The following is a 19,060-nucleotide window of genomic DNA, read 5'->3' as shown; positions in this document are numbered from 1 at the left end:
TGGTAAAGAACGCTGACAAAGGCCATTGTGAAACATGAGTTTCTTTACTGCACTTTAGCAAGATGCTTAGGACTCTGAAGTAATGAAGAATTACTACAGGTTATTAAGGGCAGTATGAAACAAAATTGTTCTGTTATTTCTGCTGTGGAGATCACAAATGGACACATGTTGGTGGCAGGTGTGGGGAGTGTGTTTGGCTGCCTTCACCTACAAAAACAAAAGTCATTCTCTACAGTCCTAGTGAATGGCAGCAGTGGTGTGTTATGAAGTGTTTCATATAAACGCTTTGTAAGAGGGGTTTATAGATCTCGGTGGAGAAGCCAGCTCTAGGCCGTGCGTGTTAAGAACAACAACAAAGCCCGAAAGTGGAAGGAAACCAGGCCCTTTAGGCCCCGTGTCATGGAGCGGGGGGGGGGGGGGGTTGTGTAAAAAAGGTTTTCAGGTCTGCAGCGGGATGGTGTGAGTGTAGAGGAAACAGAGGGAAGGGGCAGGACGGCCTCGCAGCACCTCTGACTTAAAACAAATAAATAAATAAAGGAAGGAAGGAAGGCGCTTGGCGGCGGGAGGCAGCGCGCTGAGGGGAAGAGCCGGCGCGCGTGGCGGGGTAGGCGGCGCGGAGGGAGGGCAGGCCGGCTGCGGGAAGCGGGGCTCCGCGCTGGGACTGGTTCCTTCGCAGCCATTTTCCGTCCAACCAAACAGCCGATTTGCGGAGGGAGCCAACCAGGGCCGCACTGGAGGTTTGTGCCTGGCTCCGGCCAATGATTGGTAACCGGTTCCACTGCAGGCTCGAATGAAATGTCCGTCTTCCCTCCCCGGGCCCCGGCGCTGCCGCCGCCGCTGCCGCCGCTGCCAGCGGGGACCAGGAAGTGTTGGGGTGGTGGTGGGGGGGGGGGGAGCGAGCGAGCTCAGCCCCGCGGAGACCGCGGCCGCTTTGTGCACGGAGGAGCTGGGGGGGAGCCGAGCCGGGAGGCGAAGCGAGGCGGGCGGGGAGCAGCAGCAGCAGCAGGAGGAGGAGGAGGAGGCGGTGGGGAAGAAGAAGAAGAAGAAGAAGGGAGGAGGGGGGCTCAGCGCGGCCGCCCCCACCGCTGCCCTCTCGCTATCCGCGGGAGGCGCCCCCCCCCCTCCACCCTCCCGGCTCCATTTTGTGTCCGAGGAGGAGGAGGAGGAGGTGGAGGAAGAGGAGGAGGAGGCGGGGACGGCCCCGGGGCCCCGCTGCCCGGCGGGGGGCGGCTTTGTGGTGGTGGTGGCGGCCCCGCCGTGCCCGCTCCCTTCCCTTCTTCCCTTCCCTTCTTCCCTTCCCCTCCTCTCTCCTCCCGGTGCTGAGGGGGTCGCGGCCCCGCCACCACGCCCACGGCGTTGGGGCTGCCCCGAAATTGGGGAGGGTGTGGGGAGCCCCCCGCGAAGCTCCACGGGGAGCGTGGGGGGGCCGAAAAGAGGGGCTGTGGGGCTGTGGGGGGGGTGCAGGGGGTTTGGGCGGGAGGGTTTCGTCCTGCCCCAGCGCTGGGTGCTGCTTGCTGCAGTGTTGAAGGTCAGGATGCGAGGTCCAGCAGGTCGCCAGGTAGGGGGGTCAGCCAGGAACACGCGTGGCAGGTGGCGGAGATGGGCAGAGCGAGGTGCTGATCCCGGCCGCGATCCCGTCCTGAAGCTGCAGCCGGTGGACCCCAAAGGAAGAGCTCTGTGTAGGTTACTCGCAGGGAATCACGCTGGAAAGGGAAAGAGACACGTGCTCTGATAATGCTTCTGCAGCTCTTGGGATGAAGGAAACGTATCGCGGGTCCTGCTGGAAGTGTAATGCTGAAAGGACGCAAAGCCAGGCAAATCCTAGCTCTGCCAGGTCCATTGGGACTTAGCCAAAAAGCTCGGGCTTTGTAAAGAGTTGTCATGTAAAAGTTACCTAGTGGGCTTGGGTTGGTTTGGAGGGGTGGCAAAATAATTGCTGACAATGACCTGAACTTTTCTAGGCAGGCAGGGAAGTGAAAATATGAATTTCAGCCCTTGCCTACCTTGCAACACATGGTTTGATTTGGATAGACATTATTGTCAAATTAAAAACAACCACAGCAAAGCATTGCCGCTTTCTCAAAAGGAGCCCAGGCAATAGTGGCAAAATGGAAGGATCTGCTTTGGGTGTTATTCACAATCTGGCTTTAATTGGCTAGCAGGAGTGGAGAAATGGTGTTTATGCTTAATCATTAGCATAGCGTTTTTAAACAGCAAGCTTAGCGATTACTGTTTTTTTTTTTAATTTGCTTTTGTGGCCTATGGCATGACAGCTCAATGTAAAGGAAGGATCCATGTGTAATTCTCTGGGAGATCCACGATGGTTTAATCTGAATCATTATTTATGAGGTCTGCGTGAGTTCCTTGTGCTCTGCATTGAGCAGGTGATTATATATGGTCTTGGCTGTTATTGTGTACAGCCATGAAGTTACGTTTGAAAGAAGCCAAGGAGACTGTATATGACTCTTTAGGCTTTAATAATTGACAATTACAGCAGTTCAAAGTTCAGTAGAGAACCTCCTATTTGTGGTAATAATTACATGAAGGGAGGGAGGCAGTGTACAGAATTTGAGAGGAAAACGAAGGCAGTCCAAGATACTGCGAAGACAGGAAACACGAAACACTATCAAACTGTTTTGAAGTTGCATCTTCTTTTATTTAAAAAAAAAAAAAAAAAAAAAAAAAGGTGGGGAAACACTTGCAGAAATGTCAACTGAAAAGAGACCTACAATGGTACTTTGGAAAAATGTAGTGTTTGGGAATTAATATTTTAGTGGCAGGATGCTCAGAAAAAGTGCAAAATATGCCACTGTACACGCATACTGATGACCTTTTATAAATAACATTGATAGAATAAAATGAAGTGTCAACAGTTTCGATGATTTTGCCTGAAAAAAGTGGCCTGTCCTGAAATAGCGTTGTGAAACTCTTACTTGCCCTGTTGCTTGAGAGGAATAAATTATCCTTGACACTTACTAGAGATAATACCACAATGAAGGAAAAAACATAGTCAACTTACAAATGTTAGCAGATTTTGAAAATAAAAATGATTTATGGATTGCTGTTTTAGTAAACAGATGAGCTTAGCTTTTCACCAGAGATGCTAGGAAAGCACCAAAAAATTAATATATGGAAACATTACAGGGCCCTTACGGTCAGTGCAGCAGCAGGAGGGAGCTGGGGCTGTGTCTCTTCATCACTGTCGCCCTGCTTTGGCTTCTGCAAAAAAAAAAAAAAAAAAAGCCGCCTAAATTCCCTTGCTCATTAGAGGTTGTCTCCAGCTTCTCTCTCCTCTCTCTGCCAGAAATGAAGTCATGGATGGTCAGACAGCTTCTCCGTAGCACCGATCCAGTCGCGTTTGATGTAAAAATGTGCGTGTTGTTAGTCCAGCTGTTGTATATATTGCAGCTAGTGGTGTGTCTGAGCAGCTCCTCAGCGTGGGTAGGAGTCACCGCTTCCTAGAGCACAGCTGGATCCACGCTGCAGGGTGAGGGAGCCCATGGCCTGTGACATTAGGGCTGGTAAGATGGGCCATAAACGTGTCTGGCATCATCAGATGGGGATGGTGGAAGGGTGGAGAGGCCCTGCTTGGATTTCATAAGGGGGAGGATTCCTTCCTGTGGTCCAGGGGAAGGAGCTCAGTGCAGGCTAACAAGTGTTAGTGAAGCTGTCGGGTTCTCTCGGCATCAATCTGCCACTCCTGAGGCTGTTCTGCTGTGGGGGAGAACTCTGTGAGAGATTAGGGGAGCTGGAGATTGAGAGAGACGGCGCGGCATCTGTTTGTGTTCCGGGCACGTGCCAAGGGGTTTTATCTTTATGTTTCTGTGGATCTGCTGGAATGATGCCCTGTGCCCGCCAATGCGTTTCCCAGTCAGTGTTTTCTGCTGTAGGAGACAGTGCTTCGCTGCCAGGTGAGAACTCAGTGGAAAATCAAATTCTCCAGAAGTCACTGAAAATCAAAGGGAATTAATGCTGTATTTTCAATTTAGAAAGTCTTTCAGTATCTCGATGTAGGAGCAGCAAATGAAGGTACAGAAAGCCCAAGCAAAACTTTGTTGTCTCTTAGATGTTACGTACAGACTTTCAGGCTTACATTTCCTGTGATAAGGGATTGTGGCAAAACAAATCTACAACAGCTGAAGCAGTTACTACCTACAGCTTTAGTTACCATTTCTGTCCTGCTTCAGTGGCAGGGACAGCCACATGGCAAGTTCCAGGTGCTTCAGTTCTTTATGTACAATTTTCTGCGGTGGGACTCTTGTGGGACAGCAAATTTGGCAGAGTGGTGGTGTGCATGAATACCTCATTAAGCACTTAGAAGACGAGACACACGGTTTCCCTTGAGAGACCAGGCTCACAAAGTGCTGTCAGGTAATTCGGAAGGCAAGACCTTCCCGTCTTTCCTTTGGTTTTTGCCTCTTATGCTCGTGTAAGTCTAAGACCCATCCTCGCCTCAGTGCTCGCAGTTCTGGGCTTGCATTCTCGCCTCCTTACGATTTAGCTGAGCCACAGATACCAGTCTCTTAAGAGAGCTTTTAAGATTAAGCAGGATGCAAGATTTCCTTTAAGGTAGTGAGTTGTGGTTTTTTTTTTTTCATTCAGTGTAGATATATTCTGGGAACTGTCTGAGTTGTCGGCAGCTGACAGAAGCATATTTTTTAAGCGTCCCCCAGAAAACTTTCTACCAGATGGCAGTGTAAACCTGTATGTGCACTCGCTTGCAGCTTATCATTGAGTTTTCTTTGATGCCCTTGATCTGGAGTGTTTCCCTTTCAACATATTTCTGGGGTTGCTTTTCCTGGATCTGTTCATTTGTATCTTCTTGGTCCCCTCTAATAGAGATGACAGTGGCATGAAAAAAAATCAACTTTGTGCTGCTTCTGTGTCCAGATGCTTTTTGCCAACATAGAAACAGTCTCAAGTCACACCAGGAGAGGTTTAGGTCAGCTATCGGGAATAATTTATTCACGGAGAGGGTGGTCAGGCATTGAACAGGCTGCCCAGGTGGAGTCCCCAGCCCTGGAGGTCTTTAAGAGGTGTGTGGATGCAGGGCTCAGGGACATGGCTTAGTGGTGGGCTGGGTAGCTAGGTGGGTGGTTAGACTTCAGGATCTTAAGGGACTTTTCCAACCTAAATGATTCTACAGTTCCGTGACTTTTGAAACCCACACGTTGTCATTTCTGACATCCTTGGTTCTTGGTCTTGCTTCAGTCAGTGTGTGTATGTGTGGAGAAGCGTCGGTGATTTCCTTGTGCTGGAGGCGAAGAAGGGTGAGCTGCAAAATGGAAGTGCCTTTCACAAGTGTGCGGTTTAGTTCACAAAACTGCAGTTTCGCGTAGTGCCTGCTACTGAGCAATGTGTTGGGAGCCCTCCTTCCTCATGTGATTCGGTGGCCACACAGATGCAGGAGACACCACCTTGTATGAAAAAAACATCGCAATTTCTGCATGCCAGAACTGCCACGGTGCAAACGAGATCCATGATCTGCAAATAGTGTTTCAAGTTGTGGCAAGTCCTGTGGTAATCTGCTCTGAGATTACCCACCCACCCGGCCCCTTTCTGAACACGAGTTTTAGGATTATATCTTCCAGGATTCTGTCTGTTTATGAAATTTAGCAGCTACTTCCATCCAAAGAAGTCACTCTTTTCCTACTAAGCCTGCCAGCTGAAGAATTGCTGTTTTTTTTAGTCTCCTAGGCACTTCAGTTACTGCAGGCAGCAGTTGTTTCTATGCTACGTTGTATTGCATTTTCAGAGCAACTGTAGTGACACTGGAAGATTGTTATTTTTGTTCTTTTTTTTTTTTTTTTTTTTTTGAGGGAAATTAATTATAAACATATTAGAGCAGTATTTTCTCAGGATTGGATTGTGTTGTATCTATTACGGACTCTGTGCTGACATTCAGTGTTCAATATATGGTGATCTAAGTGACTTCTGGAGTTTTGATCATCTGAAGTATAAACTATAATACCTGAAGAAGCACCTGTGTGTTCTTTATGAAGTAAGTGGGATAGCAGTGGCCACATTTTTTGGCAAGGTCATGTTTGTGTCAAACTCTGAACTCAAAGAAATATTAGTAGGGTGACTGTACGGTGCATTAAGTGCAGTTGCTAAATTCAGATACCATGATCCAGCATTGAATTAAAAACCAAAATGAAATCTGACTGCACTTCTCCCACAGAACTTGCTGGGGTTGGAGTAATGTGTAGGAATGCTGCTGGTTTTTGTAGAATCGTTAAGGTTGGAAAAGCCCTCCAGGATCACCCAGTCCAACCAGCCCCTACCACCAATGTCACCACTAACCCATGTCCCCAAGCACCACGTCCAACCTTCCCTTGAACACTCCCAGGGACGGTGACTCCACCACCTCCCTGGGCAACCCGTCCCAGTGCCTGGCTGCTCTTTCTGAGGAGAAATGTCTCCTCAATGCCAACCTGAACCTCTCCTGGTGCAACTTGAGGCCATTCCCTCTAGTCCTACCACTAGTTACCTGTGAGAAGAGGCCAACCCCCAGCTCCCCACACCTTCTTTTCAGGTAGTTGTAGAGAGCAATAAGGTCTCCCTTGAGCCTCCTCCTCCCCAGACTGAACAGCCCCAGTTCCCTCAGCTGCTCCTCACAGGCCTTGTGCTCCAGGCCCTTCACCGGCTTCATAGCCCTTCTCTGGACACACTCCAGGGCCTCAGTGTCCTTCTTGTACTGAGGGGCCCAAAACTTTTCACCACGAAGCCAGTCCAGCAGTGGAGCAGGCTCCTGGGGCGGTTGGGCCCTCTCCATCCATGGTGGTCTGAGTCACAACTGGACGAAGCCCTGAGCAACCCGCTCTGAGCGCAGAGCTGACCCTGCTTTGAGCAGGGGGTTAGGCTGGAGACCTCCTGAGCCCCTTCCAGCTGGAATTTCCCCTGTGATCCAGCCAAATTGTCCCGTGATCCTGGATTAGCACCTGGCCCTGCCAAGTGTTACACAGAAGGGTGTTACACCGCCCCAAGGTTGTCCTGGCAGCTGAAAACCTTTGTTGCAGTAATAGCCACAGAAGTAATATCAGGAGATAGCAGGCTGTCCGTGCCTGTTTGCTTTATCGGAGACAGATCTGCCTTTTTCTTTTGCAAGCCTTTTCCTTTCGGTTTTGCTGATCTAATTGCTGGTTTTGATTGGTAATGGTGATAAGCAGCAGAAAATTCTCGCTAATTATCAGATGACACATATTATAAGTAGAAGTGGAAACGTGGACACAGAAGAGAATAAAAGTAAATACGGATCTTGGAGGATGCATTAATCTGATGAGGTCAAAGCTGCCAAGAGATGCAGGAGGCTTTTAGAAGAGACTCAGACAGGAATTGTCTTTTGAAGGCCACTGAGGCTAATGAAAGCGCGTTGGTTCCTTAATGTTACGGGGGCTTGGCAGCAAAGGTTCAGATGGGTATGGATGGAGAAGCTTTGGTGTTCACCTAGTGCTGGATGCTAAGGGTAACATACAAAATGCAAGTGCCTGCAGAATGGGTGAGCAGACACAAGTGAGTTGTCACATCACTGCAGAAGTTTGAAGAACATTGCAGTCAGAAGAAGACAACGTTTTAGAAGATACGGTTCATCGAAAACCGAAAAAAGAAAGGGACGGGGGTGGAGGGGAACCTCAAGGCATTTAAAATAGAGCTGGGGCTGAATAAAACTCAAAGCTTAAAGTTTTTGGAGTCCATAATTCGGAGTTAAATTCAGAGCTGAAACTGAGAACAAGACTGCCAGAAAATCCGAAATTAATTTTGGAAGCAGCTTTTGGGATTTAGCAGACTGCAGAGCGTAACCACTCCAGATTGAGGAAGGAAAAGTGACACGACTGTTTTAAGGAAGGGTGATGTCAGTTTTCGTGTTCTTGATGCTCAGGATTGCCATATCCTTGCATTGTCATTACAGTGAGCTGAGTAAGCAAACTCTAAACCCTTTGGAAAATTGAGAATCAACGTTAAGCAAAGAGCCTGCAGCGTGCAGACGGAGTGAATTGGCACGGCAGCTGGCACATGGAAAGCTGAAGTATAAAGTGCTGCCCTCCCTTTGGGCAAAACCATTTTACAAATGCCCATCAAAAACGACCAGAAGTGCCTTAAAAGAAGCAGCAGGTCATGTGTGCAGCAGTCAGTACGGTGAAGAAGAGGAAAAAGCTTTTCCTTGAAACAGCGCCGAGGCCACCTCCAGCGGCGGCACCGTTGCCGTGAATGTGAGCAGCACTCAGCATTCAGGTTACTTGCACATCTGTGGCCATGTGTGGCACCAGATGCTGCTTCAGAGCTTGAAAGCAAAAGCCCAGCCCTTGTGGCCACAGGCAAAGTTCAGATTTGAGAGAGGCTGCGTTACTCATGTTTCTGGTAGGTGCAAAAATAGCATGAGATTGCCTCCCCCCACTTTCAGGTAAATGGAGGCAGGTGAGCTGCGGGGGCTCAGCGACAACAAAATCCTTCCCTTTCCACCTCTCCCTCCCGGGACAGAGGTGGTTCCCCAAGGACAGGAGGGGTACCTGCATCTTGTAGGGATGGCGCGGGGTGCCTGACGGGGCTGGCAGAGCTGACTGTCTAGGAGCAGGTGAGCAGCAGAGCGTTAGCAGGCTTGTCAAATGTTATCCACAGCAAAGAAAATCTGGAGCAAAGGTGTCTGTAAACGCACTCAGAAATATCTTTAAATCTGTGAGCCAGTGTTGAAAGAGATCTGGATGTGCTGGGAGCCCCTTCTCCATCCATAATTTTTTTGCATTGTTTCCCCTCTCCAAAAGCAGCATCATTACAATCTTATGTATTTAAACCCAGACCACAAAAACCTGATATCTGGGAAGTATGGGAGCTAAATGCTCTGGAAAAGTTTACTTTTTAATACGCTAATTTTCAAGACATCTTCAACTGGAAAAAAAAAAACACACAAGATTGCTCAAGTTTTAAGAGACTCAAATTCAGACTTGTACTTGGCAGCACTAAAATAACCCCTCTGAAAGCAGAGCCGTTGTCTGCCACGGTTTCACATTGGTCTGAGCTTCCTACTGAGCGCCTGGTGGTAGTGCTTGAGAAATTTCATTATTTCTGTAGAAAAGCAAATGTGATACAGTAACTGGCTGCCTGGGCAGAAGCATTCGCTGTGGTGTATCTGAGCGTTGTGTCCTGTGACAAAATGGGGATGCAGCAGGCAGTGATGTACCAGATTGCTGCTTCCTCGTGGAAAGGGATAAAAAGGGATACAAACTAAAGGGATACAAACTTTTCTAAAGGGATACAAACTTCTACTCATTTACAAAGTAAATTTGTTCCCAAATTTTGGGACTTAGCAACAAATAACTGGGATAGAAGGATGGGAAGGGCAGGTGCATCTTCTGTGCTCCTCTGGCTGAAATGTGGTCGGTGCCTCCTGGGACAAAGGCAGCAGGGAAGGGAGCCTGTCTCTTGGCATCACTCCTTCTCCTAGTATTTAAATCCCCTACTGAACTGTGCCCAGTTTCTAAAGCCTGAAGGAGAAGAATTCTTGTTGGCCGCCACGTAGGAACATTGTGAGAGGAGGAAAAATGAGGAGCGAGGCAGGACAGAAGCTGGGAAAGCAAAGGCAAACATGACTCAGAAGACAGCCAGGAGTGACTCCTGCCTCAGGAAGGATGAGGATGGAGAGCTGGTCCTGAGGTCTGGCTAGGAAAAGTTGGTCAGCTTGAGAAAAGCTGCTTGGGCAATGGAAAGCAAAGGGTGCGCTCTGTGTAAGAACTGTAGGTAATGCATTTGGTGAACTGGGGTTAGGTTTTGAGGACTGTTTGGAGAAATAGATGCCTTGACCTGTTCTGGTCAGCCTGTCATTGCAACCGCACAAGTTGCTATCTGGATTTGTGGTGCATGAACCAAATGTTCCTGTGCACGGCCTGTGCCTTCAGCTGAATTTCTGGGCAGGTTTCACAAAGCAGTTTCATTATTTTCACTGTCAGAAAAGCAGCTAACAATTTGCCTGTGACGCTGTGTTCTGCAGACTTCAGACTCACAGCTGAAATTCAGCTGGGACTTGAAGAATAATGTCAAAAGCATCTTGTACTGCTGTATGAGTAGTCTTAGGTGGCCTTACTACTGGAAAAATAATGAAACTCTTTATAATGAAACTTTTTGTTGTTCCTTTGCAAGATAAGGGGAGCAAAACTACCTTTAAGCACTCCACTTGTTAGCGTGGTCTTGCGGTTTAGTCTGATTGCCTGTGGCTTTGCATTTTCATCTCCATAGGTGCTTGGCCCTGATACCTGATCTGGGAATGGGCAATAGTCAAAAAGAAAAAGTTACTAGGAAGTGTTAACTTTTGTTTTAATGGAATGTATGAACCTACCTCTCCTTTAGTTAAGTTCCTTTAACTTATCATTTTTGGATGAATGAGAGAAATAGCTGCAATAATTCTTTAGTATTTTGCATCCAAAGGACTGATCAAAACCAAAACAATGAGTAAAGCTCAGCACCAATGAGTGTGCTGTTCCCAAATGGCAAAATACTTACAGCTCTGTAAAAATTGGTCTCATAAGCTTCTTAAAGTGTGGTTTTTCAGCAATAGCTGCCCTTCCGGCACAGCAACCATACCTGAAAGCATTGCTTCTTCTGGTTTTAGATGGACGGTGATAGCTCCACGACGGATGCTTCTCAGTTAGGAATTGCTGGAGATTATATTGGTGGCAGTCACTATGTGATACAGCCTCACGATGGTAAGAAATGTACCAGTACTGTTTCTCTCTGTGTGTAATTTCCTTCCACCTCTTGTACGGTTCTCTGCTGTCAGTTCTCGTGCTAAGTATTTGCAGTTGTTTGTATTCATAATGCTTCACCGTATAATGCATTTTTCCTGTAATCTAAAGGTGAGTTTTAGATTTATCAACGTTGATACTGTGTCCTTGGGGGTGATGACAAAAAAAAAAAAAAAGCACAACTCGATCTTTTAAGAAAGGATTTTTATTTTGACGTGACATTAAGAATGCTTGGTTTTCAGCAGCCACATAGATTTCTGTGCATTGTAAGGTAAATATGATATTGAACGTCCATAAAGATACCCTGATGTCACATCTGTTGCTTTTTGTGGCTATTTCTACAATGTTAATACACTGCTCTTTCAAAAATGATTAATCTTTCAGTGGAATATTTTATGCTTGATTAATTATTGCCTGTTGTCTATCAAACACGATTTCTGCTAACTTTCCTTTTCTTCATTAGACACAGAGGACAGCATGAATGATCATGAAGATACAAATGGGTCAAAAGAGAGTTTTAGAGAACAAGATATCTATCTTCCAATTGCAAATGTTGCAAGGATAATGAAAAACGCTATACCCCAAACAGGAAAGGTAATGTCTTTATCTTGTAAAGAAAGTGTATTAATGAGTTTTACTCCTTCTGAGTGCACTTAAGCTGGTAGCACAACATTCCCAAATAATCCCTGTTTATTGGAGGAAAGCCTTCAAAATATATAAAATCTGTCCACTTTTCCTAGGGTTCTGAAAGCTTTTTATAATTTCCATCATTACAGGATCTTCAGCTCCTGAGAGTGAGCTTCATAGGGCTTTCAAGGGCATTTTTTTTCTTCCAAGATGTGTTCTCTGAAATTGTCATAACAAGGCAGACTTGGTGAAAATCCCATGTTGGCAAGAATGTTTTCTATGTAATTCTCTCCTACAAAATTCAATCTTGTGCTTTGTTTGAGTTGTTTAAAATTTGGAATAAGTGAAATACAGTAGGGGAAATAAAAATCTATTTCTCATCGTGGAGGAAAGCAAATGGTTAGTCATCCGTTGCCTCAATTTTTACATGTCCAAATACCAAAATGACCTAAGAAGCCTGCCTTATATCGTGTAGCAAGTAAAGCCAGATATTGAAAGACTTCTTTTACATGTATTTCTTTCTTCTAAGAACAGACCTTTTAAATCAATTTTAAGCTAAGACTGGTTATAAGTGTTTGAATGTTCTACCAGTTGATCTTAAAACTTTGCAGGATTGCTATTACTTGCCATTTGTCTATTGTATTCCAGAATTACTTCTTGCCCAACTATTATTTTTTTCTTCGCTAAGGCTGCCTTTTTTCCTTCTTTTTTTTTTTTTTTTGAGATCCCTTTAAATAGAAGGCAAAATTTTCTTGCATCTGCTTGTACTTCATAGTGTTTAGGGCTTTCTGGAGATCTGGGTGTTACATTTATATCTTTGCTGTGAAAATTTCTTCACTGGTCCATATTGTCATGAATTTTAGCAATCAAGATGAGATTTTTCTCAAGAATTTAGCATATGGGATGATGAGCTATCTTGAAAAATCAGGGAGGTCTTTGTGAAAAGCTGCAAGGGAAGCTGTTGGCTGATGAGTACTTCTGAAGATCTGGCTCTATTCCTCTGAAAATATCAGAGGAACTAGTGAAGATTCTACGTATTGTTACTGCTTCATATAAAAAAAAAAAGAAAATACAAACAGGTTCTTAACGTGTGAAGAATAAGAATCTTAATTATTATAATCCTTCATTTGGCTCCTGTCAGCTTCCCAAGTAATCGTGAGTAATGGTTGCTGTTATTTTAAGTCAGGTAAATTACTTTTGTCCAGCTGAAAACCATAATCAAATTTATTTCGTTCTTGCCAGGGGCGTATGTTTCTTCAGTTGAACTCTCATTTGCAAAATTTATACCAGAATATTAAAGCACTAGAGAAGCTCACCGCTAGGCATATATTTTAGTCCCTTAATCTGGTCAGGATAAACATACTTGTCATTGCCAGGTTTGTGGGAATGTACTACAGTGGGGTTGGAGCTGCTGGGTCTATTGAAAGGAAAGTGAAAGTGGGCTGTGATATTGTAATGAGCAGGTTGAAAGAGAAGTAGTAGGTAAGCAAATTCAGGCACAATATTGAGATGCATCTATATATAAAACCTTGTACAGGACACAATTATGAGTTCAGGAGATCCTGGCACTTGGTTGTTCTGCTTGAAATAGTAAAACTTCAGTTAAAATCATGTTGCAGCTGTGCTTCCACAGAGCAGTGATAACATCCAGTGGTTTCCTTATACAGTTGTTGCCTAAATGGGTATTATTATCAGGCTTTGGGATGCTTCCTTTAATATCTATTGCAACCTGCTGTGTTTTTTTTTTGGTTTTGGTTTTTGTTCTGTTTTGTGTTTTTAGTGTTCTTTGGTCTTGATGAATCAATTTGTGACACTTTTTTTTCTCCCTAGATTGCTAAGGATGCAAAAGAATGTGTGCAAGAGTGTGTAAGTGAATTCATCAGCTTTATAACGTCAGAAGCAAGTGAGAGGTGTCACCAAGAGAAAAGAAAGACCATTAATGGAGAAGATATTCTCTTTGCCATGTCTACCTTGGGATTTGATAGCTATGTTGAACCTTTGAAGTTATACCTCCAAAAATTCAGAGAGGTTGGTATATCCTTCAGTATTTCCTCATTTATTTGACCTGCTTGTGTTTATTCTAAGCTCCACGTCATCATTGTGTAATGGCCACCTTGTATCTCACAGCTATTGTCAGGGACCAATTGGGACTACAGTGATGTTTTAAAATGTTCCAGAACCTAACAAGACAGGGGGGAAAAAAAAGGCATTTTGATTAGACTTGCTGATTCAAAGATGTTAGAGCTTTCAACTGAATAACTTTGTCTAATATATTGTCGGTAGTAAATCATTCTGTTCTTTAAAGGTGCCTATTAAGAATACTTAATTCGATCTTTGGGTTCAGTCAATAAAACTGTACTAGACAGCATCCTCTGAGGATCTGGCCTAATGCCTAGTGCTTTTCTGGGCTTCAGATATGCAAAAGAAAGTTTTTTCTCATGTTGGAATACTTATTCGCATAAAAGGCTATCTGCTACAGTGGTGTTGTAATCTGTTGGTTTTTCTTTACTTTTTTCTTAGTTTGCTTTTGATACTTCGTACCTGATAGTTATGTGATAAAAGCACTTTTTCTTTATCCCTTCTCTAGCAGAAAGTGACTTATTTTTTTTCCTTTCAGAAATATGTATTTTTTTTTAAAAAGAAGTTGCTTCTGCTTGGAATTTTTGTTCTTTCCCCCCACCCCCCTTGCTGTTTGGAGACCAAAGGAAATGATGCTTTCCTCTTTACTTTGTATTCTGCTACCTCAGAATACCAGATTTAACCAAACAAATCAAATGCATTTTTATCCAATGACCTCCCTTCTTTATAAACCCAAATGAAGAAATTGTTCAGGGTTAAAATAATCATGGGAAGAAGAAAGAAAATAAGCTTGGTTTTACTGGCATGAGTGAAGCAGGGATGTCTGAATTAACAGTACTGTGGAAGACGATGTTCTTCAGGCTTTCTCTGTTCTGCAAATCAAAGTTTTTTCAATTAATGGCACTAAGGCTCATTAGTGATACTCAATTTGCTGATAGCACTTTAAACTTCCCCTTTCCAGAAGATCATTTTTTATGGTGGATTGTGAGAGGGTGTTTAACTGAGTAACAGGAGGTGAAATCTAAAAGTTGAAGCACTGCCGTCTGCTGTCTTTTTCTACTTCTCTCTAACAGTTACAGCACTTTGGATGGCACAGGCATGTGCATTAATTAGAAATGCAAGTGGTGCCGAGCTAGTTGCAGTTCTTCTGGAGAAGTCTGAAGTAGGTCTATTCTGCTCTTCTTCTGAGAGGTCTATTTTTTGCAGATGTACATACTGTAGTAGCAGATCGTTGGGATTGGTTTTCAGCTAAGTAATGGTTTGGATGTTTTTTCCTATCAATTTTAAACATCCATTCCCTCTTCAGAGTACTGTATGAAATGCTGCTTTGAAGCTTATGCATTTATTCTCCATCAAACAGGTGCAGAGAACACATTTCTTACCTTTAATATTTTCCTGTGTATTCTTATGTAATAGAACCTCACAGTTGTACAACTGCATGCATATTACTAGGAGCCTTGGCTTTCTGTGCCGATACCCCTTCTGGCTCTAGTCCTTGCTGTGGGGAGAGAAATCCAATATCTTGGTTTTAAATGTCAACCCTTAGTTGTATGAGGATGGCGCTTGCATATTGTTGGTAAGCAAATGTTGCACACTCAGTAGTTCTGAGGTTCTGTGATTTCTTGCAAACGTGCTGACTGCTGCTGGGTTACTGCAGATCTCTGACTGTGTGCAGCAGTTGAAAACCTTTTCTACTCAATCTCAATTTTTGAGTTTTTGTTTCTGAGGAGTATAGCTATGATGAAAAACACCCTTTATGTATTCTCATACTGTGCACAGTCTTAAATACAGTAGTTTTTCAGGTCTTGGATTTCAAACTCCAGCTCAACTTCCAAACTTTGGATAGAGGTCTTGGGTCCCTGAAACAATCTCACACCAACAATACTCTAATACAAATACTTTTTTTCTTCTCTCCAGGCAATGAAAGGAGAAAAGGGAATTGGGGGAACAGTTACAACTGGAGATGGTCTAAGTGAGGAGCTCACAGAGGAAGCATTTAGTAAGTAACACTCCTTAATTGATTTCATTATTGCTATGGCTTTTCAAAAGATAGCATTTCCTTTAGACATCAGAACTCTTAACTGAGGAAGACATTCTGGACTGACCACTTGTGTTACATCCCCTGAGGCTTTCATTTGGGATGTCTGGAGTATACCCTGTGCCAAGATAAACTCTTCCCAGTCAGTAGAACTTACAGTCAGAATGAGCTAATACACTGGTAAATGCTGACATTCTAGTAATAGTTAATGTCAGCTCTGGAAGATTTTTAAATATATACATTAGGGACAGTATTTTTTTCTACACATAAGCACGTATTGTAATAAAAGATGCAAACCTGAATTTTATCTTTTTTTTTTTTTTTTTTTAAATAGCTACACATTTAGGCTCCATTTCTTCTAGTTGCAAGACTGTTGGGGAAAAAAAATAAACATCATGTGATGACTTGGGGAGCTGGTCTTTGAGAAAGAGCCAGAGGAGAACATCATCTTCACGGAATTCTAAAACAATTAGTATTTCTTACGTTTTCAAAAGAACAAACAGATTAGCACCTAAAAAGTATATGGGAAAGAACATCATATGCATTCACTGTAATTTTTCTTCCAAGTGTCAGGCCTTAATTCACAGCATAAGGGTCTCTGCTTCAGTTTTGTTGGTGCTGGAATCTTGCATAGCCTTCACCTTGTCTTTTACACGATAAGGTGGTACAGGAATTAAGAGGTGTGGCTTTTGTCATAGTTACTGGTGAGATTATTTTTTTTTCACTTACGTACCTGATAAATCTTCTCTTTAAAATCATTGGTATACTACAGAACTAGCAAAAATTCGAAGGCTGAGGACAGAGATGACCTACTCAGGTTCTGAAACAGAACACTTTGCTCCTAGTTTGATGACTTCAGCTATACAAAACAGTAGAGATTCTTATGCTCTCTCCTAGGTTGGAAGATAAGTTCATAAAACTGACCGGAATTTAAGAATCTAAACCTAAATACTACAGGGGATTTGCAGAAAGCTTACCTTTTTTTTTTTTTTACTTAAATTTCCAATTGAAGATTAGGAAATGCAAATAGCAAACTCTTATCTGTACTCACTTACGTAATAGTTCTTGGTTCAGAAGTAGTAGGGTACCAACGAAACTACAGACCCAATTTATTTACCTTGGATATGTTGCTTGTAGTTCCTGGATTGCAGCTATTGGAGGTCTGTCCAGCTTGAAAGGTTGTCAAATCAGTATATAGATACTGTTCTAAAAGCTGTATCTTGTATATGCTCTGGCCTGCTCTTTGTGCATTTAAACTGCAGCTCAGGAGTTGAGGGGGAAAAATAGTTGGAATGTTTTGATTGTGTCTGCATCCAGTACCTTTTTTGGGCCAAGAAGTGAGTTCACTAAAAGTTTTTTCTCAGGGATGCTCATACTCTTCTTGGCCTGAGTACAATGCCCACCAGAAATTGGAAACCAGAAAAAAGGAATCCCATTCCATCTGTGGATGCTCTGACCCCTTAACAAATTTGATACGGCCCCCATTAAGTGGCAGAAGGCTGAAGATCTGCTCCTGCCCCCTTTTCCAAATATCCCAGGCCTGGGAGCCTCAGTGTGCTCTATGAAATAAGCGTTAACCTGCTGTGATTTGAAAAGAGCAGCTTTGGAAGAGAATACTAAGTCCTGGAAGGGTGCCAAGGGAGACATTGCAGTAGCAGATAACAGAAGAGGAGGAAAAAAATATGTCTCTGAAGTAGCTGATTGTGTCATGTGCTGCAGGCATTTCTCTCCATGGAGGTGCAGCTATAGATCCCTTCAGGGTGATGGTTTTGCTGCAGCAGCAGCAGTAGTGAAGACTGTGTTACTGTAGCATAGCCCTGAGCTCTTGGTCTTAGATCTTTACCAGAGGTTAATGCTGGGTCTCTGAGCTGGCTGTTGGATGTGGAACTTGGGTTGAAGGGTGCTAAAATTTTAGACCTGCCCAAGCCGTTTCTAACTCTGATCTTAATGCGTCTCTTAATGTGCAGCTTAAGTGTTTGAAAGATAATATGATGATGTTCAGCAAAACCAAGCACCAGCTTTCATATTAAAGCTGTTAGGATTACGCTGGGTTTTTGGATTTTTATGGGGTTTGCATCTTATTTGTACATAGTAACAGCCATAATTCAGAACAGAAAAAAAGTCCCTTTTTTGTCTCCTAGTGGAGAATGGTGTGCTATAGGAACTTACAGCTTGGAAGTTTTGCTGCTTTACTTCCAACTAACAATTGTAACGTGTATTTACTCTGAATGTCAGCGAGCCTACCATATACTTTACTGTCAGGGTTTAACTTAGAGCATCACTCCCTGAATTTTCTCCCCAAATGCCAGAAGTGCTTTTTACTCAGTTCATTAGCCGTGTCTTTCATCTGTGAAATTCAGAGCGCTGGTGTGGTACCCTGAAAGAAATGCTGAAGTCATCTGGCATAATGTCAGGTCTTTGGCTTCCTGTCAATACCTCTGCCAGTGCTTCTTTTTTTTTTTTTTTTTTCTTTTTATTATTCATTGCCTGCCTCTGTTCATCTCTACCACCTTTTGTGCTTCTTCCACATTCAGGTCCCTGTTCTTATAAAGAAGCATGACTTTTTCACTGGGTTTCTTGTTCAGATACGTGCAGATTAAGTGATGAAAAATCAGATAATGGATTTGGATTCTGAAGTACTAATGGGAATAAGCTCGTTGACACTTCACACTCAGTAACAAGCATGACTGAATGCAGTGTAGTATGTAGCTGTCCTGAGAGGAATTGCTCTGTAGTCCCAGAGTGGACCACAACTAAATGTTATTTAAGTGACAGATGCTACAAACAGGGCTCCATGTAGCCTGCAGATCATGTCTAACTCTCTTCAAATGCTTTTTCTTTCAGCTAATCAGTTGCCAGCAGGCTTAATAACTACAGACGGCCAACAGCAGAATGTTATGGTCTACACAACATCATACCAACAGGTACAGTATCCCGTCATCTGTTCTCCCTTCTGCTGCTAACATTCAAACGCTAGTTCAGCTGCCTTGTTCTGAAAACCAGAAATCGATGATTTAGTCTTTTGGTGGCTGTCATGACATTCCAACGCTCTGACAACTCGAGGCTGCTAACGATGGTGCAATTTCAAAAAAAGGTTACACTGAACGTAAGCTTCCGTTTTCTTTCTGTAGATCTCCGGTGTTCAACAAATTCAGTTCTCATGATTTGAAGACAACTTTGGATCTGGGAACATGAGACGCAGAAGCAGTGAAACTCTAACAAAAAGACAGTTTTAATGACTGGTGGAGAGATTTATCTCTTTGTATATTAAATAGCTGTAATGTAGCTACCTGAAGCTAGACTAATTGAGGTGTGAATTCTGACTCAAATCTTTTTCATGAATGATTTTAAAAAAAACAAATTGGATTTTAAAGGTATTAAAGTATTTTTGTTTTGTACAAGAGTTTGTTGCTCTGTATAACTCCTGTATGCATTGTATATTGCAATTTATTACTGTCAGAGATTTGTAGACAGTTTCTTATTTTCATATTGAATCATGTTACTTTTGTAATTCAGGTAAACAGCTGGGTTAATTCATGTTTACCCTTTGAATAAAAATGTAAGGGTAAAGTTCATTTTTGAA

General features: G+C 43.4%; 1 protein-coding gene across 2 annotated transcripts; it reads left to right on the top strand.

The window, feature by feature from the left end:
• Positions 1-620: 620 nt before the first annotated feature.
• On the top strand, positions 621-19,052 carry NFYB (nuclear transcription factor Y subunit beta). Of its 2 annotated transcripts, none has more exons than XM_084306240.1 (7): positions 621-737; positions 10,601-10,694; positions 11,197-11,327; positions 13,191-13,388; positions 15,357-15,438; positions 18,322-18,401; positions 18,609-19,052. In XM_084306240.1, exons 2-7 carry the CDS (start codon positions 10,601-10,603, stop codon positions 18,639-18,641), a joined length of 618 nt encoding a protein of 205 aa, XP_084162366.1. In that variant the 5' UTR covers positions 621-737; the 3' UTR covers positions 18,642-19,052. The 2 variants fall into 2 exon arrangements, with proteins under 2 accessions (XP_084162366.1, XP_084162367.1); XM_084306241.1 differs by lacking the exon at positions 621-737 and adding an exon at positions 1,511-1,679.
• The last annotated feature ends 8 nt before the right edge of the window (positions 19,053-19,060 follow it).

This window comes from Netta rufina (genome assembly GCF_964035555.1).
Source record: "Netta rufina genome assembly, chromosome: 1".
NCBI classification, from domain to species: domain Eukaryota; kingdom Metazoa; phylum Chordata; class Aves; order Anseriformes; family Anatidae; genus Netta; species Netta rufina.
This window is presented reverse-complemented; position numbering and strand designations above follow the sequence as displayed.